General features: G+C 47.7%; 6 protein-coding genes across 6 annotated transcripts; 2 read left to right on the forward strand and 4 right to left on the reverse strand.

Moving 5' to 3' along the window:
• Window positions 1-1,090: 1,090 nt before the first annotated feature.
• M431DRAFT_118362 (hypothetical protein) lies at window positions 1,091-2,680 on the reverse strand. Its single transcript, XM_024912033.1, has 2 exons — window positions 1,508-2,680; window positions 1,091-1,451 (listed from the first exon to the last, which is right to left on the reverse strand). Exons 1-2 carry the CDS (start codon window positions 2,574-2,576, stop codon window positions 1,354-1,356), a joined length of 1,167 nt encoding a protein of 388 aa, XP_024774031.1. The 5' UTR covers window positions 2,577-2,680; the 3' UTR covers window positions 1,091-1,353.
• A 966-nt stretch (window positions 2,681-3,646) lies between these two features.
• M431DRAFT_6563 (hypothetical protein) lies at window positions 3,647-6,110 on the reverse strand (the record flags this gene model as incomplete). Its single annotated transcript, XM_024921688.1, has 4 exons — window positions 3,647-3,703; window positions 3,766-3,899; window positions 3,969-5,376; window positions 5,448-6,110. 4 exons carry the CDS (start codon window positions 6,108-6,110, stop codon window positions 3,647-3,649), a joined length of 2,262 nt encoding a protein of 753 aa, XP_024774032.1.
• A 267-nt stretch (window positions 6,111-6,377) lies between these two features.
• On the reverse strand, window positions 6,378-6,686 carry M431DRAFT_555787 (hypothetical protein; the record flags this gene model as incomplete). Its single annotated transcript, XM_024921428.1, has 1 exon — window positions 6,378-6,686. The coding sequence occupies one exon, from the start codon at window positions 6,684-6,686 to the stop codon at window positions 6,378-6,380; it is 309 nt and encodes a 102-aa protein (XP_024774033.1).
• A 2,184-nt stretch (window positions 6,687-8,870) lies between these two features.
• Window positions 8,871-10,269, forward strand: M431DRAFT_509353 (hypothetical protein). Its single transcript, XM_024919274.1, has one exon. The coding sequence runs from the start codon at window positions 8,906-8,908 to the stop codon at window positions 10,163-10,165; it is 1,260 nt and encodes a 419-aa protein (XP_024774034.1). The 5' UTR covers window positions 8,871-8,905; the 3' UTR covers window positions 10,166-10,269.
• Window positions 10,270-11,063: 794 nt separating this feature from the next.
• M431DRAFT_455464 (hypothetical protein) lies at window positions 11,064-12,694 on the forward strand. Its single transcript, XM_024915311.1, has 2 exons — window positions 11,064-11,412; window positions 11,482-12,694. The coding sequence occupies exons 1-2, from the start codon at window positions 11,356-11,358 to the stop codon at window positions 12,466-12,468; spliced, it is 1,044 nt and encodes a 347-aa protein (XP_024774035.1). The 5' UTR covers window positions 11,064-11,355; the 3' UTR covers window positions 12,469-12,694.
• Window positions 12,508-20,376, reverse strand: M431DRAFT_509355 (hypothetical protein). The gene has a single exon (XM_024919275.1). It carries the CDS (start codon window positions 20,036-20,038, stop codon window positions 12,920-12,922), a length of 7,119 nt encoding a protein of 2,372 aa, XP_024774036.1. The 5' UTR covers window positions 20,039-20,376; the 3' UTR covers window positions 12,508-12,919.
• Between the last annotated feature and the right edge of the window lie 483 nt (window positions 20,377-20,859).

The raw sequence follows: 20,859 nt of genomic DNA on the forward strand, positions 1-20,859 counted from the left end.
ATGTCATTCATGATCGCGGTTAGGTAATATTTATTTGATGGTAGAGTTGTCCAGTAGTTGCAAGAATAACTTTTTCTGACGAGTTCTCCTATTTGCACCGTAGCATATTCCTATTTAAACCGTAGTGGCCTGTGCCCATGCAAAATTCAATGCGTATACACCAACCTTCTTATAGAGCTATACCTAACTATAGTGTAACGCCCCAGTGCATTGCAATTGAAACACGAGGCCGAAGACGAAGCTCTTGACGAGGCCGAAGACGAAGCTCTTGACGAAGCCCTTGACGAAGCCCTTGACGAAGCCGACGTGTAAGACGAAGTGTAAGACGAAGTGTAAGATAAGTCCCTTGACGAAGCTGTTAGAGTAAGACAAAGTGTAAGATAAAGCTGAAGATGAGGCTGATGACTTTTGAATAGCTTTATCTGACGCTTCGTCTTTATTAAGGGCTTCGTCTTCGTTAAGGGCTTCGTCTTCGTCAAGGGCTTCGTCTTCGTCAAGGGCTTTGTCTTTAGCCTCGTCTTGTACTTTGTCTTATACTTTAACAGCTTCGTCAAGGACCTTGTCTTTGGCTTTATTTTATACACTGTATTCCGGTATGCGGGCGTGGTAATTGTAAAGAAGGGGGTAGCCTTAGCTTGTGGTACAGACTACTACGGTTTAAATAGGAATATGCTACGGTGTAAATAGGAGAATTCTTTCTGACAGCTTGAATACTTGGTGTAAAATCCACCTATACTTTACCAATAGGTTTAATATTAGTAACACGAGGCTTAATTGTATTTTATTTTGTTGCGATGTCTTTAAAATCCAAGCCTTCAAGGTCTTTGCGTGGTATATATTCGAGTTCCTTTCCGCCTTCGTCGGTAATATCTCCTTGATGATCGATTATATTCTCAAGAGTCTCATACAACTCATCAATTTGATCGCGAGTCAAATACTTAGCTCTATTGTCTGATCCAACAATGTCATACTCCTCAGACAGCTCCACTTGAAGATCCCCCCTTGATATACGGACTTGCGTAGCCGCTGTGATTGTACATGGGTTTTGTGCTTCCTTTAAGTCTTCTGATTTGCAAAGAAATTAAGATGAGGCATCATTAGTTGTGCTATAATCGATGGATGCATAAAGAAGATGCTACACGACATAATATCCCGGCCATCACAGCTAGACTAGTGCAAGGATGTTCAATAGCCCTAGCTTTCCCAATAGCAATGTGGAATGACCAGGAGACCTTATATGAACGGCATTCCGACAGAGTCAAAATATAAGAGGTAATTGATTCCTCTGGAAAATTTTATTTATTTTAGAATGTCGATCCCAACCGTGGATGGCTCGTGAATATAACCAGCGCCTTACTTCATGTTCCAAGTCATATCGCCCTGGCTAATGTTTACATTGTTGCCAAATGTATTCCCAGAAATACTTCTTGTATTATTCTGCACACTTTTGCCTATTCATGTGTAAGTGGAGGGAGCATTTTAAACAAAGAGATTAGTTGAATCTTACCATTCGTCTGAGTCAAGGCGGAACCTTGAGCCCCCTCGGCCACGACATAGCGATCCAAAATGGCCTTCATCACGCAAGCCCCAGTGGCAGCCGCAAAGTCTTGCCATTGCTTATTCTTATGGCTATCAGCATAGTCGCAAACACCCTTGACTATCAAGCAAGGGACCTCGTCCCAAGCCCCTGCGCCCTCCATCTCGAATGCAATGAGCTTATGCTGCGCGGCAATCCGGTCTCGGTCTTTTCCACTCTTCATTACCGTATTGCCTGAGCCAATCCGTCCAATGAAGATATTGAAGCCGCCATCGTCTGGGTAGAAGACTTCTCTTTTGACAAGCTGAGTCTCGTCGCAACCCAAATCTGCGCAAGATGCTTTAGACGCTGATTCGCAAATCTCTCCAGAACTATCCACGTTACTGCATGTGTCGCATGACTCTAATTGGTGCTGATGGATATAATCCCGTAGAAAGAGCTTGTTTTGAATGGCCCCAGGATTTTGGTATTTTGCTCGTCGTCTTTTCCTCCTCGCGGCTTCTTGCAATTGCTTCAGATAGTCCGCCGATTTGGTCATCAGCCGTTCTCTCATACGCTCAGTTTCAAAAACTGCCAACAACCCGCGAATGTCCTTGTTTGCCCTACCAAGACTATCTTCAATAGTATTCTTAATCTCGAAGCCTCCCGGGTACTGTCGGCCAAAGTCATACTGGACAATGGCCTTGCTTACTACAACATCGCCAAGAAAAACGTCGTCGTCGTCGATCCGGGGCACACCCCCGCAAATCCCGACGAGCAATGCAAGTTTAAGGTTGCTGTAGCTTGATCGTAGGCTGGCAGTAGACGCGGCCGCGTTGTTGGTGCCCATGCCTGGGAGTACAGCGAGAACAACATTGTGTTTTCCGATACGGCCAGTCATGTAAGTGTTTACGTCGCCAACTGCTCGTCCGAATGGATCGCTTTCCTCGTCCCAGAATTCATCAAATAGCAGAGTCACAGCATCGGCTTCACGTGGCAGAGCGCATATGACGGCTATGTGAAACTGGTCTCGACTTGTAGGTTTAATAACCTGAGCCATGACGAAAAATTGCGAGAATTGGTAGAGTAAATGATGAGCGAGTATCCAAACAGTTCATTCAAAAATACACGCTGTTGATGTTGTCTACATGTAGTCGTACTGAAGCGGGGTATGTTGAGGCTGAGGGATCATTCATGCCCAATTCCGTTCACTTAGGCTGCATAAGTTAATATATTGAGCGGATTGTAGTCCAGTAGACGGCAAACTCGTCGCGTGGGGGCCGGAGCAGAGCCGCATAGCCATTGGCGCTTAATACGTCGAATCAGCTTTCAATTTTAATCCCAGGAGACCAATCGTCTCGAATCACTCAGTTCGATGTTCTTTTGCGACGCCGCGCTGGCCGGATATCTTCAACGCTGGAATATTGAGAAGAGGCGATTGAACTGCTGGTCTCGAAGATTAAGTGGTGAATAATCTCGCAAGTTTAATCTCTTGTCAGTGGGAAGTAACGTGGAGTACATACATACCTTATCTTTCGATGCCAATATGCACCTCATTGTCCCCCTCACGAGAAATGCTCATGTGTCCAAACCCCGACCTAAGCACCTACTGAACATCATCATCCATGCGATTTTGATTGACACTAATATATTTTGTCAAGATCAGCGTTCATATACGTGATGTACGATCTCAGTATTGGTGTCAACCTCTCGCTTTGTTTTCACTACTACGAGAGATGAGATTTCGCCCCTACTGACGGGCTAATAGGGCCTTATGCATGGCAAATGACTGAGCCACCTATCAAACCAGCTTTATCTGCTAGAATAGGAAGCCAATTGCACTTGCGGGCGTGCTAAATCTCTATGGGGATCGTGGCTTAATCTTAGGAGTATTTGGCTCCGGATAGTCTTCCTTCGTAGGCCGACATCTATATGTGAGATTGAGAGCTGCTACTAATACAGCCTAACATGTCACTTCGAGCTTCACATGCCGGACTCAGGTCTAAAATAATATATGTGAAGCAACGTGGATCTAGCTCAACTCAATTGTATCAGCCTCTACCATCAGTATGTATAGCTTAGCGCGTAATCCATTGGCGAGTGTTCTAATTTTCCATGCATCGTCTTGTTCTAACTAGCCAGACACCGGGTAAGTAGTTGTTGTAGGTGCTTTCCGGTATGTTCGGCCTAACCAGCGAGATCTCATTAGCATATCTTTTGAGGCTGTCACCAGACTGTAGAAAACTTACCAAAGGCTTGTTAACCATAGTGAAGTGGTCGCAAGGCAACGACGAGCAGTGAACTGGGCCTCGAGTCGCCTCGTCCCATCCATCCGGTTCTTCATGCTTCTGACGCGCCCCAAAGAGCCACAGCAGCATGGCATCTGCTCGGAAGTTTGCATTCGGATCCGAGTGCGCCTCGAGTATCTCTTAAATGCCAGCAGGTATCTCACCAAGCAGCGTCTCGAGACCCAGGCCTGCCCAAACCACGTAGGTATTCAACGGTGAATATCCCGGGCTCATCGGTTGCATTTTGTACTTAGCTGTTGCTCTGAGCGATTGAAGAGAATGCAATTTCGCCTTGTAAGTAGCAGGTGCCCAAATGCCCTTACCAGGAACATTGACACCATTTGCCATACCAATCATCTCCACTGTCTCCATCGTTGGCATCATCCAATTCTTGTCTTCTATGAGTGCAGGAAGCTTGAAATCAAGAAAAAAAAGGCCTTGGACAATATTTCCATCATACAAGAACCGTTTGCTGACCTCAAAGGCAAAAAGAGCTCCAAGGGACCACCCGGCTAAGAGATAAGGTCCATGCGGCCGTATTTTTCTGATGGCAGCAGCATAAAGGTCCGAGACTTCTTCTATCGTGTAGACATAATCCTCCAGATTGTCAAGAAACGGTGATTCACACCCGTATACTGGATTATCACCTGGGAATAAAGGCGAAAGGCTCATATACGACGTCGCTGATCCACCACCGTCGGCTATCAGGAAAAGCGGGATTTTATCTGAAGTTGCCCTGCCTTGGACTAATACAATATTGCTGCAATGGATGGAAACCAACGCCTTATCCCTCGTTGAAGCACTGGGATCACCTTCTACTCTCCCATAACGAGATACCAAGGGGCTATTCTGAGAGGGAGCGTTTGCTTTTGATTCGCCAGGATGCCCAAGTGCCCTCTTTACATCTGCAACTGTTGGGTTTTGTATGAAGAAAGACGTTGGGAGTTCCATGCCCGTTTTATTTCTGAGTTCGCCAATGACTTCAATGGTCAAGATAGAGTCGAGGCCCATATCGCTAATACGAGTGAATGGCTCAACATCAGCAGGGTCAATTCCTGTCATGTCAAGAATAACCTCCATAACAACGTCTGTAGCATTGAGATCGGCAGGTCTTTGAGCGAGTTTGCGTGTAGAATTAGCAGTAGCTACTGTTGACATTTGATTTGTCTTTGGCTTCATTATCGATGCATCATTGTTTCCAAGAGCCTTTCGCACATCCGCCACAGTGGGGTTGTGACTGAAGAAAGAAACCGGAAGATCTTTACCGAGTTTCTTCTTAATCTCACCAATCACTTCAATTGTCAAGATTGAATCAAGGCCCAAATCAGCGATTTGAGTTGAAGGTTCAACATCAGCTGGATCAACCCCTGTACTTGCAAGGATAACTGTGACGACATCTTCAGCCTCATCCCCATCAATCGACGTAGCTGATGTTTCACTGCCGCTTTTCACTATGTCTGATAACGATGGTGATGATGTATGACTTGCTTGGGTATCCTCAAATCCTGGTCGGATCGCTCGGGGGTGGTATGTATTGGTTTGGCCGTGATGGTATTTCCGATCGGCGGTGAACTTTTCCCGAGAACAACATCAAGAAGTCGTCGAGCCACTCTCTGGAATGTCATTCCAGTACTAGAACCAACAATTTTGTTCCCTTCAAAGATGTAGACATCGCAATGTGCAGCACCATCATCAGTCGCCTTTTGTATATGTGCATAACTCTGATACTGCGTCCCAGACTGCAGGGTGCTCAACATACGAAAGGTTCTTAACCTGGTTATAATCCAGACATCATCTCCATCATCATCTGGTTTCCCATTCAACAAGAACTCAGAAACATGAATGAGAGAATCGGCCCAATAAGGGCTAAATGTGAAGTTATGCGTATTCATCGGAGGCAGCTTCACTCTTGCAACGGCATTACTGGTGAAATCTTCTTCCACAAATACCTCCTCCATAGCCTTAGATGATGCATCATAATGCGCGAGGTTGGCAAAGAGTTTGTACACTACTTTCTGGTGGAGGCAATTCCCGGAGCCAGCTTTCGCGGATCGGACGATGTTGTCCTTGGCAGCGTTGACAAAGTATTCATTGCGAGCCCAGTCATTCTTCCACTCCATTTCGTCTCCAAAATGAACTTGACAGCTTGCACAATTCTCTGTGAATTTCCCTTTGCGGGAACCAAAGTTGATAATGACCACTGAGCTGTCACTCTTTCTCTCCACCCCCGTGATGACGACTTGGTCCAGCTTCTTCTCGAGATCAGGTATCAGAGGATGCATCATGATCAGGTTGGCGAGAGACATTGCCGGAACTGGACTCCCAGATTCTGTCCTCTGATATATATATTTCGCCGCTGAAAACGCCATATCCACAAAGGTACTGCCAGGGAAGAGAGGTACCCCATTTATTATGTGTCTCTGCGCAATAGATAAAAACGTCGGCTCGCACATCATGGATTCGAAAGTCACCACTGCTTTGAGCTATTCAAACGACTCCAGGCGTTTGTACCAACGTACACCATGAGGTCTCCAAACTGGGAAATGAAGAACAAAACTGTTGAAATTGCCTCACTAGAGAGACTTTTTTTCAGCCAGTTCGGCATGGATAACCACCAGCTCTAGTATATCCTCGAATCGCGAGTATCGGCGCCTCTCTTCAGCGCCAAGCCCTGACAGAAGGGCCTGCACTTCATCTGCGCAGTCTCGAAGAAAGCGGGAGGCGTATGGCAGATTTCGTGATTGTAGTACCATGCCTTTGATGAATGAAAGAGTGTCCGCATCTTGGTCTCCAAAAATGATAAGTCGTGGTAGTTGTTCGGCCATATTATTCTGATAATCTAAGAAGATCAGCTCGGCAAATTGATTCTCATACAGATACATAGTCCATTCAAGAACACTCGCACCTTTTCGTCTTTTTATATTGCTGATAAAGACCGCTGACGCATTCTAGGAGTCTCTGTTCCAATTTGCTACCATGGAGCGCATACCGTTATCTTTTCCCTTCTTACCAGACAGCCCACCAACGCCTTGTTGGCACGGAGTGCCTACACTTTGCGTTAGCTTCTCTGACAACCCTGCCTCTCTTTGCAAGGTATGTTCCGAAAGTCCGATGCCTGTAGTTTGTGTCGAGAATGCATATCGCGTTGAAGGTGAAGATGGTTTTTGTAATCAATTTGTGTTGAGACGCGCGCGGGATCTTTATCTCAATACCAATGACATCCGTGAAATTACGTTTACCTTGCTTGTATACATGTATGGTTACTCCGGGCATATGTGACTTATTGGTACACCGATACGGAGATTATGGCTAGCAGCATGTCTTTGGTCAGCTTGGTCAGTATTCTTGTCTCACAGAGTACAGGTAATTATAGCTATTACAACACATTGATCTCTAAGCCGTGAACCTCGCGCCTCCTACCAGGATCGGTAAAGACGCCGGGTTCTCCGCAGCGAGCACTATCTATACGGCTAAATCGTAAATACCATGTTCACGACCATTTCGATGCCAATAGGTTCTTCAAATCGTGGCTGCTTACTGATTAAATCCGGTGTGGTATGCGTTCGATCAGGGGGGCTTACGTACCAGTGTCGTAAAGATACAGACATCTCACACCAACCTGCAATACATCGCCCTGAGGATTTCTGACTGTATTATTACGAAGCAAACTCCGCACTGCGTGTAGTTAGTTGGACACTACCCCAATAGCAACGGTGGTCACTGCCTTGTCCTTAATATTTGTTCTTTGTCTATATAGCTATATATAGTTGTTGCTCATCAGTCGTTATTCAACGTCAATGTCTATATCGATAACATCACGACTACGGATGCTTTTGTCTTTGACAGCACAGTTGGCCTAGTTGAAGTCTTACGGTCTCTAATTCCGCAGTACAAGAATAATATGACGCTAGTAACCAACTTCCGCTGTGCAAATAGTAGTAAGACGTGTTGAAGTAGTACATCGTGTTACCGTACCGCTGTATACTACCCCTCGCCCAGGGCAGAGCAACCGGCCATGCGGAGTTGCTACGATCAAGCTGACGTACCAATCTTGATTACCCCGGATGAGTAAACAAATACGACTATCCGTGTAAAGACGGAGATGGATAAATGGCGGCAAGGTGGGATACTAATTCAGGAAATGAGCCTAGCAATTGTCTCTACGTATGTCCAAAACCGGACACGATCATCTCTTGAGAGTATAGGCCATATTTCGCATCTATCAGAGGGCTTTAAACGAGAATGATGGTGGAGTAATTTGTATATATAGTGGCCATTAAGCACAGAATATTGTCGAGAGGAATTATTTTGAGGCCGCGTGAGAAAGGTAAAAGATGGCACAGCTTTACAAGCCAGTAATACGCAATTACTTGTGGACGGCCGCGAGCTTCTTACTGCCGCAAACCAATGCATGAGTCGAGGCTAGGATAAGTTACATTTACTGATGGCGTTTATATGTTGGCGCTTCCCAACAGCAGTGACTGACTTATCAAGTTCTATAAGGAGCATATTATGCCTCTGTGGAGTAGACTCGAATGTCGCTGTCGCATATACGATTCCATCTACGCCACCCGTTATGAAGAACGAACCAGACAGCCCGATCGATGGAATCTTTGCCTGAGTGATATCAGATCTATGATCCTTTTTTTTTTACAATCTCTAGCATTCCTTTTGCAATCCAGTCATTTATCGCTGTTCGCCGACGTCTTACTTGATGCAGCTCTTTATACGGAATGGTGGCGTTGCCATAACACATTAAGGGCATGAAGGCTGCCGCAGTAAAGACTCCTCACCATTCAACGCTTCTTTTTCAATAAAGACATCACGATTGCATCAGCCACTATTTTTAAGCAAATATTGATCGGCATTACGCATTTTCAGCTTCGTTGCGTACATTTTATGAAGGCATTGCTAGCGCGAATAGAGCTTAGAACAACCTTAGTGTAAGACATACATTAGTTCATGTTTGCTTGATGACGCTCATTGACTCTGTAGAAGCAAATAAATACCGTTCAGCTCCTTCTTTTTCTGTGAAAATGTCTCTCATTTCATGTTTTTTGGAGATTCTCCTAGTAGCCATTCATTTCTTGCGGCCGAAAAAATGGGCGAAAATCCAGATCAAATCCACCATGATGGCATCGTCAAAACCCGCCTTGTCGAGTCAGCTACTCAACCCATGAACATCGTCTGCAATGCTCAGCCATTTGGCGGCGGCCCAGGTGCAACCCTCATGGCCGTCATGCCGTACTTACGCAGCCGGTTGGAATCACTGGGTCCTGTAGCACTGCATTATGTGGGATCAAGCCTTACAATGGACTTTCAGAAACTCACTCAGGCTGACTGGGACGGTTCACATCATATCGACCTCTATTCAAATCCAGAGACAGGGAAAATAGAGCTTGTTTCTCTTTTGCAACGTTTGAAGCCACGGCTTGTTGTGACATTTATGGATGAACTTGTTGCTGCCGCAGCTCAAGCCGCCGACATTCCTGTTGTCATCATTGACCTGCTATTATGGTTCTGGCCTAGTATTTCTCCCCATTGGCGTCAAGCCGATGTGGTGATTGCTGCAGAGTTCTACGGAGTTCAAGAGCGCATCATCAGCGAAAAGATGAACAATGTTGTAACAGTTCCACCACTTGGACCACCTCCAAGAACCACTACAGGTCCATCGAAAGATGTCCTTCTAAATTTCGGAGGAATGGTCAATCCACTTATGCCAAAAGAAGAATATGTTGCCTACGCACGTCTTATTTATAGCGCCGCAAAGCGTGCTCTCAACTTGCGCAACGCCGCGCTTCCAAAGTCTCAACATGCCAAGTTGATCGTGTTAGTGGCAAGCTTAGATGTGGCACGAGGTATAGATCCTCAAGATCCCGAAGCAGCTCGCATGGTCTTACCCGATGAAGCACTGGAGTTGATGTCCTCGGCGGAACTGGTATGTTGTACAGCAGGTCTTGGCAACTTGTATGCGGCTGGCGCTGTTGCCAATGCGGTTCTACTATTACCGCCTTTACATGAAGGCCATGCAATTCAGACACATCTGATCAAAAAAGCTGGCGTCTCTGTAGACGCCATGGAGTGGCATGAGTTTACATGTGGTGCACCCATCAACTATTACAATGGCTCGCTAGAAGTTATGGACGACGTCAGCAAAGCCCAGAAGGAGGTTATCAGCAGTGGTCAGGCTCAAAAGGCTTTGGCCGATCGAATGTTGGTGGCCATGTTGCAGAGCGCGGGCTCTGCTGCTGGGTCATCAGCTGAAGATGCGCCATTGCGGTCACTCATCACTACCTTTGGGCAGGATAATGGCGACGCTATGGCTGCTCGGATTGTCGATGTGTTGACAAGGGTCAGGTAGCATGGATGAGCAGAGGTACTAGTAGAGCAATAAGTGTCCAGAACTGTCAGTACAAATAGATACTTGCGCATTCTTCGATTTGCAAATATATATAAAAGCTCAAGGTCTTCAAACGCGCATGAGGATATCACGATAATCGACGGGTCGTGTAAGTCAGTCGTCGCTAATTCCTCCACAGTCCGTATATCCATGACTTTGCCCAACTGGAGTTTCAGTTAGAGAAAATTTTGGAAAGTTTCCACTCAAAGAACAGCAGAATTCCACCAAATTTCTCATATCGCGTATTCTCAACATGGCGTGCTCTGTTCTCATTCAGCGCGTGATACAGCTTGCATCATACGAAAGGGGAAGTTGAAAAATGGGTCAGCTTTCGTGCAGGGGTTTGCGCTAGAAAACCTGGTTCGATATACCGCCTCTCATTTCGAGTGGTTACATTTGTCATCTCAACAACCAATCATTGCCACATCCGATAGACTGCATAACATAGTGTGCAGTATGAGTAACAGCCTCATGTCTATACCCGTTCGCGAATACTTTAACAAGCAACAGCTCTCTAGGCAGACGCGGAGTTGAGGCTGTGTCTCTACCGCATGGGTGTCCCTCATTGTTAACCACAGCGATCAATCCACTGCCTAAAGTCCTTCAGAATCAAGTTTATTACGCGTCGTTACTCTATTCACAGCACAACTCAGTCCGCAACTCAACCGGCGTCTCAGCCGCACCGTTGACTGGCATCTCACCCTCGCATATGCATCTCTCGCAAACCAACCAAATTGAATCATCACAAGCTCTGTTCCTCATAATTGGTCCAGCCTTACCCTCACGCTACGCGAGTCTCAACATCTTGACCAGCGGATTAGTATCCGCCTTCTCCCAGCCTCCTATCTTCCAGGATACCCTTGCACTTTGAACCTCAGCCGTACGAGTATCTAAGAGCCCATTCTTTCGCGTCTCTCAACTTTACTTCTGAGAATAGAGGTAGGGTGGTTCTATCCAACCCGGCGCCAAGTTTCTTGGCACCCGATTATGTCAAGCTCCAGTCTCAGTCAAGAAGCACATTGTATTCAATCTCATAGACGGATCGTATAACGCATACGATACGAGAATACACCCTCGCTACTCAGGTGTGGCGTAAAGTCATACGCTGCCCCTGAACACAAAAACATTCGCCGCTTTAGCGAATATCCTAGATGGAATATGCTAAATGTGCCGACGACATGAGTGAGCAGCATCATTCCCAATGCCCGGTAGCGTTTCTCCACCCCCATCTTCCCACACCATGCCGTCTCGCCAACTAACACATCCATCCCATCCAGTTCAACACAGACCCGTTTGAGGAGAGCGACGATGAGTTGCAAGACCTCCTACCAGCATCCTATCACTATCACAAGTCCCATGGATACCGAAAAAGGCGCCATGTCGGAGACCCTTCTGAAAATGTCCCCCATTTCCTCGCCTCGGAACTATCCCTCAAGGGACTGGAAAGCATGTTGAAGCACCTCTGGCTCGCAGGCGCCAAGAGACCCCCTGCACAACTCCATTATCACGTCGCCTTAGGCCGTGAGATTACCATCACCGATCGCATCGATCTACATCTCATGTGGAACCCCAACGGGAGGATATTCATCAAGCCTCTCCCTCGTTTCCTACTGAGCTCCAAGTTCTGGACAGTGTACCTACTGAGCCCGGAACTCAGCAACGAGCGCAAAATTGCCCTTGGCTTCCTCTACACATACGCATGCCTCATCTCTTCAGACAGCGACTTCCACCTCGCCATCGAAAAGCGTCTTCTCCCACAGGGCCCCAATCAAAGGCAATTATCATGGAGAACATGGAAAACCATCGCGCGATCCATCCTACGAAACCATGACCCAACTCAGATGCACCCCCGGTTCATACACGGCGAGCTCCGCCTCTCTCGCATCAACACCATCAACCGCGTCTTCAACCTCTCCCCATTCGAAGCCTACTTCAACAGCTGGAACGACTACAGCAGCTTCTTCCGCGACAATCTCAGCTGGATCGCCGCATCTACAGTCTGGCTCGTTCTCGTACTGACCGCAATGCAAGTAGGTCTTGCAGCCGAGCCGCTCCAGAACAACGCCGAGTTCCAAAAGGCAACGTACGGCTTCACCATCTTTGCGATTCTCGGACCAGTCGTATTTTTTGGTCTGGTTATGCTAGGGGCTGTTTACCAGCTTCTCTCTGATTTGCCATGGTTGATATGGCAAGCCATCGACAAGAAAAAGGAACCAAATGAGCCAACGCCAGAGACGAGTACAGATGCAACGACGCATGCATAGGATACATATACGGAGTAAACCGAAACGATATCAAGTAGTAAATTATAATTAGAATAAGTCATCAACACATAAATAATCCAAGCAGTCATCACACAGGTCACACATAATAGATACCACACATATAACAACACCAAATCTCATTGCAACAAAGCATAAATAGGCTATAAGAAAAGATTTGCCAATCTGCTAATTAGTACCCCCATTTTCCATAGTCTTACATATAAAGACAAGATCCATTCGGGACAAAACTGTCCTCCATTTTTTTTACATTACAATGACCGCACTCATATACTGAAAAATCCTGTACTAAAATCACCACTTCTCTTCCAAATACCAACGCCCGCCAAACTCGCATCATCATCCACCCTTCATGAAATAATGAGATTCGTCCACCATGACCGACAATGTCCCAGGGTATTAAAAAAATGTGTATTCCTTCCGAATGAGATGATTAGGCAAAGTTGTCAGATCGATCAACCCAGATATCCTCCAACTCCGCAAAGCTGTGGAAATGGACTGGTCGGTGGTGGTCGCTATAGAAGGGCAGTGGCGTGTCCAGCTTGACGTGGACTGACTTCTTTTCCATTCCTGCAAAAGCACTGCCCATGAAGCTATAGTTCCATTTACCATCATCTGGCACGAGGAAGAAACCCCTGAATCTTGGGCTGAGCAGGAGCTTTCGTTTCTCTCCCATCGTAGTTGTGAATCCCTGAGGTTGGTCGCTTTGAGTGTCCTTATTTTCAGCTCCCCATTTATAGCCTTGAGGCGTCAATCCCCAAGCAGACAAAGACACACTACCAGGAGTGAAAGACACCGAAACTGTAACTGTGTTGGTCTTATCCCACTCCTCGTGTGCATCCAACAGCTTGGCATGCTCCGTCACATCGGCAGCAGGCATGTACGGAAGTTCGCTACCTGACATTGTGTGGATAACGCCCAGTGGCTCCATGCCATCCAGGAAGTCACTCTGAGGCAACTTCTGAGGAAGTTGTACGTTGCGAAGGCCACCAATCTGCGGCATCATGACGATACACTTGATCTCCTTGACTTGATCGTTATCAGGAGCTGAAGCACCGTAAAGGTAACCAGCCACCTGGACACGCAGATCTGCAATTGTGATGAACTTCTTCAGGATGTTGTTGGGCATGACGTATGTCACGTCGTCCAGATCGCTATCCACTGAAGAGACATAGATGTTCTTTGCTCGTGTTCGCAAGTTCGATGTCGCAATAGCTCGAGTTCGCCACTCAGTCTTTGAAGCAAATGTCTGCTGTTCGAACTGAGATGTTGTGGTGACGATGATCTCTTCGCCGTGGACGTTTTGGGTCTTGGTCGTAACGGCCGTCAACTGTTTCTGCTCTTCTTGCTGCTTCTCGATCTCGGCAGCCTGTTGTCTCTGCATGGATGGTGCAGAAATTTCCATACCCAGGATAATATCACGGACTTCAGTGCTCGTCAGACTAGACACATTGACGTTGTTCTTCTTGCCATAGTCGTTCAAGATGAGATCACGCAACTGGGTTTCAACCTTGATCCAGTCTTCGTCGTTCAACGATGGCCAGATGTGGTGGTCTAGCGTAATAACAGTCTTGTCGGGTCGCAGGATCAGCTTGGTCTTGTCGGGATTGACATGAAGGGCACGCAGAATGAGAATGAGACGAGAGAAGGCAGTGTACGAAGAGATACTCTTCAACCACTCATCGTACAGGTTGAACAGCACCATCTGGGGCTCAGTCGCTCGCAGGATCATGTCACCCAACTTCTCAACCTTCATAGCAGCCTGGAAAGGAAGCTGTAACTCGGAAGCACGAATAGAAATGTTGGGGAAATCAACCAGCTGGACTTCAAGGGGATCCAAGAGACCCTTTCTGGTGACAATCAGTTGCTTGGGCTGCTCTTCAACAGGGAGCGAACGAATCAACGCCGCCACTTCTTCCGCCGTCTTCCACTTGGCGAGCTGTCCAAGACGTTTCTGACCTGCCCACACGCTGGTGTGAATGATCTTCAAGAACAGCTGACCAGTTCGCGGGTTGAAGATGAAGATGGCACCGTTGATGGGTTTGGTGGTCAAGTTTCCTTCGAATGTCTTGTGAATAGTCACACGGTACACATTGGTGTCATCGATGAACAACTGCGTTTGGTTGCTGAAGAGCTCTGAATAATTCTGCGAGTTCAGGAACTCTTGGTTGCTTTCGGAAGCGTACAGCTGCAGACCCTTGCGGATACGCTCTCGAAGGACGTACAATGCCGGGTTTGCCTTCATGATCTTAGCCATGGCTTGCTGAATAAGTACCTTCAGACCTGGGAAGTACATTCCGTAGGCCGAGTACAGATTGTATGCCAAATCGATACCAATCATGATACCGGTAGCAGAGGGATAAATACTGGAGCTATCGGTCGTGTAATCAAGGTACTTGGCACGTGTGTAACGCTCAATGTCGTGGGAGTCGTAATCACCGTATCGCAATTGCACATCAACCCAGAATTTGTTGGTCGTGGTAGGCTCAATAACATCCTTCGTGTCATACAAGAGCGATGGGCGGGTGACGTTCCATTTGTGGCTGGCAAAGAGGAGAATATCAGCGCAGGAGCTGTTCATCTTGTAAGATTTACGAGGATGAATAGTTTCCTTCTGCACAGTCTCAATGCCGAGAGACTCCAGTTCCTGGTCAAACACTTGACAGAGATCCATGACCACTGACTCGTGAATCTTTTGCCACAAGTGAGCACGGAAGATTTGGATAAGAGAGATCTTCAGAGTAGGAATCTTTCCGTGCAAGAAGATACCAGTAAGATCCAGCTGGACCTGGAAACCGACGTAGACGTTGGCTCGGTTGATCGTAGGGGACCACCAAAGAGTGAAACGACGGTTGGGAATCTGGTTCAAACCGGATCGCTGGGCGTTGGTGAGCTTTTTGAACTTCATGGACTCTTCGAAACCAGAGGCCTTTTCCCAGAAGAGACCCTCCCAGGATGGGAAACCAGTGGCCTTGAATAAAGTGTGCTCAAGGATAGTTTCAACACCACCCAAAGCTTGAATGACGTCAGTTCGGTAGGCATTCAAGTTCCAAAGCTTGCCATCGTGTCGCTGGCTTGTCCACCAGAAGGGGTTGCCCTTCATGAGCTGGTAAATTTTGAACTCAGCTCGAGCACGGAAACCTTTGTCGAAGCTGAGGGTGCTTCGGTCCTTTTGAAACAAAGTGTTGATTCTAGGCAAACCACGATCCCAGCTGTCCTCCAAATCTTCCAGAGTCAAACGACGGTTCTGCTGATTAGCCTCCAAACGCTTCTGGGAGTATTCGGTCCAGACACGTTGAGAGTCGATGAATTCAGCTTCCCACGGAATGATGTATCGGAAGATGTTGGGAATCAGAGTCTCTTCGGCATGTGTCATACCAGCTCGGTAGTGAGTGACACCAGTGTCGGTCTGCTTGGACCAACGCTTGTCACTGGCAGGAATGAGGATGTGAGAGCCAGAGATCATACCCAATCCACCAAGCTCCTTGGGGGTGTAGAAGACAGCAGGAGGGAAACGCGAAGGCATCTTTGAGTTCAGTCCGATCTTGACTCTTGTCTGAATCTTGGTCTCGCACTTGACAATAGTATCAAGGAGTTCAATCGTGGAGACTGCGGCCTCACGGTAGTACGTAAACAGAGCAATCAGAGCAGTGTTCCATTTATTCGCAATCTTGGTAAAGGTTGTTGAGCCAGACGACATGAGAATTTGTCGAATACGGTTGTTGAACTTTTGAATATCCTCCTCAGTGACTTGCAAGAACGCGTGTGCCGTTCTTTCTTTGGTCGTATTATCGACGAGAGACCAGACGCTGTCTTTGACGGGGAACTCATCATTCTGGTTTCTAATCTTTGGCAGAATACGAACTTCGAATCCACACATGGAGAAGAGCAGGTTGGGGTTATCTCGGCTGTAAACACTAACGAAACTGTCGTCCCAGTCAATTGTAGTGACAGATCGTGGCAGGCGGTTCTTGAAGTCCCAGAAGACAGCTCGTCCCAGGTTGACATCGTGTCGCATCAGGCGCATACGAGAGTCTCGCGGCCAGCACTTCTTACTCTTATATCCAATGACATTTTCGAAGTTGGGGTCAGGTTGCTCGGTAAGGAATCTTTGGATGAGATCTCGTGATTCTTCTGCTGTAAACCGGAGGAAGATCCAGATCTTGTCGATGTATCGGCTGTATAGTCGGATTGGATGTCTGCTTTCTGTTTCCCGGTCGCGGAACTGCAAGAAATCGTTGGGGCTTTGGGGTGGTCCAGCAATTTCACTAGCTCGTTGAGGGCCAAGCAAAAGCAAGTCGAGAACAAGGCCATAGTACTGGAACACGAAAGCAGAAAACTGAAGACCACGAATCATACCATAGCTGTTGACATGGTTCATGTCCTTGTATGTGAGCTGGACGTTGTTCTTTGCCGTGATGTAATCAGCAAGGTTGTGGTCCATAATCAGTCTCAGGAGGGAATTGAGAAGCGTCAATTCCATCTTCTCATAGACCTTGGAGAGCTCAGTCTCAATCATGACATTGCACTCGCCATTTTCAGTCTCCCAAACCTGGCCCAGGTTGTTGATACCCTGAGCCCACTTGTAAACCAGCAGAGGAGGGACTTCAGAATCAGAAGGCTTAATCCAGGCGGGGAAGAGGTGTCTTTGGTCAGCCTGGTACCACAGATATTGGTCAAGATAAGCATCGCTAATCTTTTCGATTGGTTCAATATCGTAGACTGGGTTGATGGTGCTGTAGTTGTCATTCATGTCGATATTGACTTCCTTGAAAGCTCGCTGAGTGAGCAGAAATCGCTTGATGCGCTCCAAAGTTGTCCCGGGACTATCGTATGCCTGTTCGATAAGGGCAAGCTCTTCACGCTGGCTCTGGTTGAGACGACCCTTGACCGAGTAAGCTTCTCTCAATCGCTCCAGGGCGAGGATCAGAATCTTGGTGTCGTGTTTGTAAGAAACGCTGGGGAATGGAATAGGCGAGAACTTGCGAGACTCCAGCCAGTGAACGGTTGTCGTATAGATGGCAACAGCCTCCTCTGATGAAACATATGGACCGTCCTTCATGTGGTTGTGCTGGCGTTCTTGCTCTGCCTTGAGCCAGAGTCGGGTAAGACGGCCAACGTTCTTCTTGGCAACGGTCTTATCAACGGTGGCACCGCGACGAATACGCTCACGATTGTAATGGGCAACAGAAACCCACCAATCAGCCTTGGATTTCACGTATCGCAGAATGATATTCTCAATAGGGGCAGGCAAGCCAGGCACCTTCCAAGGGATGTTACTCTTCCAGCAACGCCAAGCCTCAGAGAGATGCTGCAACACGGTGTTGACCTTGTTCTGCTTAATGCCCTCGGGCATCATGTCCAACAAATCGGCCATAACAGACGCACGAAGCTCGAGGTCGAAGTGAGACTCAACACGCTGCTTTGTGACCGTCTTTGCGACACCCTTACTGTGTCTGCCCTCAAATTGACGAGACAGCAAGTTTCCAAGCCATCTCTCCAAGAGGGGAATAATACCACGCATGAAGAAGAGCCATACTCTCCAGGCGGGCGCCCAGAAACCACAGCCGGGACCTTTTCCAACAGGACCAGAATTGAATCTGTAGTAGATGAGGTGCTTCAAGTCCTTGCAGGTTCGGATCTGGTGCATAAGCTTGTACTTGTAACGGTACATGCCTGTAAGCTGTCCGACGTGGTTGAAGGCATAGAGGATGCCGTCAGCTAGCTGGAAGGCATCAATATTGCCCAGTCGGTACTGAACTTGTGCATCAACAATCAGCTTTGTCAGTCTCAAGATTTCACGCATCAAATGGAAAGCGTTTCCGAATCGAGACTTCTTTCGCTCCTTTGTGGTGAGGGTCTTGACGGGCTTCAAGTTGAAGTTGTAGTCAAGGTGAAGATATGTCAGGTTCTTCCTATGTATCAAAAGATTGAGCATATTGAAACCTTGACGGCAAACCTGCAAACCAGCCTCCACCCAGTCGATAGTAGTCTGCTGGAAGAACTTGGTCTGCTTCAATGACCTCAACAGGTTCTGATTATTCTGAGCCTTGGGCTTCTTCTTATGCAGGTCATTGAGGACAAAGTTTTTGAGCAGCTTCTGGTAGGAGACGCGGACCTTTACGGGCGGTCGGTTTGCAGGGGGGTGCTCGAGATACCACTGCTTGATCAGGGGCACATCCTGGGCGCGTACCATCTTGCCAGATCGTCGGTTGAATGGGAACGGCGCCCACCAGAGCTCAATAGCAGCAGCCGTATCATCATTATCGAGATCCTCGTCGGCAAGGAAAGGCTCTGCGCCAGCAGGAAGCTCAAAGGCGTCCTCTTCGGGCTCTTCGTTGTTACCGGGGCCGAAAAGTTCATCCTCAAGAGACAATTCCACATTCTTAGGGGCCACGTTACGTGACGAGATGGGGTTGATTCGACGGTCGAAGTGGAATGTGGGCAAATCCGGGTCATCAACACGATTGTAGACCACCTGGGGGTGAGAGTGCCATGCGAGGTGCACACTTCGAGGAAGAGAATTATAGAGGTATGGGAAAGCAACCCGGAACTCGGTTCGAATAGGGTTTCTGAAAATGATTCGGTCAATGGCGTTGAACTCGCCAAAGTCTTCATCATTGGGGTTGATGTCCTTGTATAGCGGCTCAAATCGAGGTCCACCCGGCAAGGCAACATTCAGCGCCTTGGCTGTGAGAAGACTCTTTAGATCGAAGAGATAGAAGTAGTTCTTATCCACAACATCCGAGATCAAAGGCCGACTGAGACGGAACAGCGCCGCCATCTGAGGCAGTGTGAGGTTCCAGCCCTTGTAGCTCGGGCCATTAACATGGGGTGTATCGAGCAGCGGTCGGTGGTCGTAAAACCATTCATAGATTGCCTCATCTTCGTCCTCGTTGAGCTCCATCTGGATGGGCTCGAGCGGCTCCACATCCTCGATATTTTCCGACCACGACAGCGGCGGCTCCTCGTCGTCAAATGGCGGGAATCGCATACGCTTGAACAGTCTTCGATCTGCCTTTTCTTTTCGCATGAATGTCCACATCATGGCCCACTGTGCAAAGAAGACAGGCTCGATAACTCTGGGGATTTCGTTGACCAGGGTAAGACAGCCGTTGACATGGTACAGAACCTTGACCTCTCGTGCAGACTCCCACGGCATGGGCATGTTCTCCAAAAGCTTGAGAACGGCGTGCGGCATGAACTTGAGTGCGCCGAGATAGCTTCGCTTGTCGTTTGTGTACTTTTTCTGCGAGACATCGCCGATATCCTTGACGATTTTCCGCAGATGCTCGGGGGGCATGTCAGCCTTTTGCGTCTGGACAAAGCCAGCCTTGCGCTTCTCTCCGAATCTGTTCCGTTGGTTGCGAAGCCATTCCTTCTTCTTCTGGGCAAACTTGGCAATATGGGCATCGGCGGGTGGTCGATAGCCAGGCGGCGGCGGGGCTGGAGGAGCGGGTGTCGATGGAGGAGGTGGAAGCGATGATGAGGGAGGCGGCGGAGGAGGAGGAGGTCCCCAGCCTGGCGGCGGAGGCGGCGGGAGTTGCGACATGGCGACGTCTTCACTCGTTCAGAGGCAATTCGTGAAGTTGCCTGCCTGAAGGCTTGGAGCCGTGGCGCGTGTCAACGACGCGCTGGCAGTTCTGGAATTGCGCACGCAGAACAGCGGCCACGTCAGATGCTGTTATGTGGCCTCTATTCTGATGATGCAGATGCCGGTCTCGCAAGAATCAGACGACGACCAGGGCGGGATCGATGCAAAGCCAGATTGATGTTGAGCTTCGCCTTCGTAGAACAATTTCTTGAACGAGGATCCCTGGAGGCACTAGCTTCAATCTCGATGCTAGTCGGTCACGTGATATCGAACGGCTGAGACTGCCTAGAATTCATGCTGCGTTTCGTGAAAACAGGAATATATGTCTGTTATTTGGATCAGGAGAATGTTATGTTCATCTCTCTTGTGTATTCAGATACAATTTTAAAGATGCAGAAGTGACGTAAGATGCAGTTTTGCCAGAGCGACCTTTCGTATGATGCTAGTGAATATACCTGAGTGCCTTACCAGCAGTCTAAGTGTACTTTCTCTTCTTTCGAGAACGTACTGCTACAGCATTGCCCTAATGGCACGGAGCTCAAAATAATCTCAGAATTATGAAAAACAGTATGAATAGAATTTGATTGCTTTTTTCATTTCATATTTCTCAGCAGTATCAATCTTTATACCATTTTCAATATTCCAGAGTGTTGCTCCAGGGTACCTGATGACGGAGCAGAAGCCGCAATGAGCCAATGAAAACCACTCTAATGCACTTACATAATCACGATTCATGATCTTCTGCCGCCAGCAATATCAAGCCGATTCATCGCGACAAC

This window comes from Trichoderma harzianum (genome assembly GCF_003025095.1).
Source record: "Trichoderma harzianum CBS 226.95 unplaced genomic scaffold M431scaffold_7, whole genome shotgun sequence".
Lineage (NCBI taxonomy): Eukaryota > Fungi > Ascomycota > Sordariomycetes > Hypocreales > Hypocreaceae > Trichoderma > Trichoderma harzianum.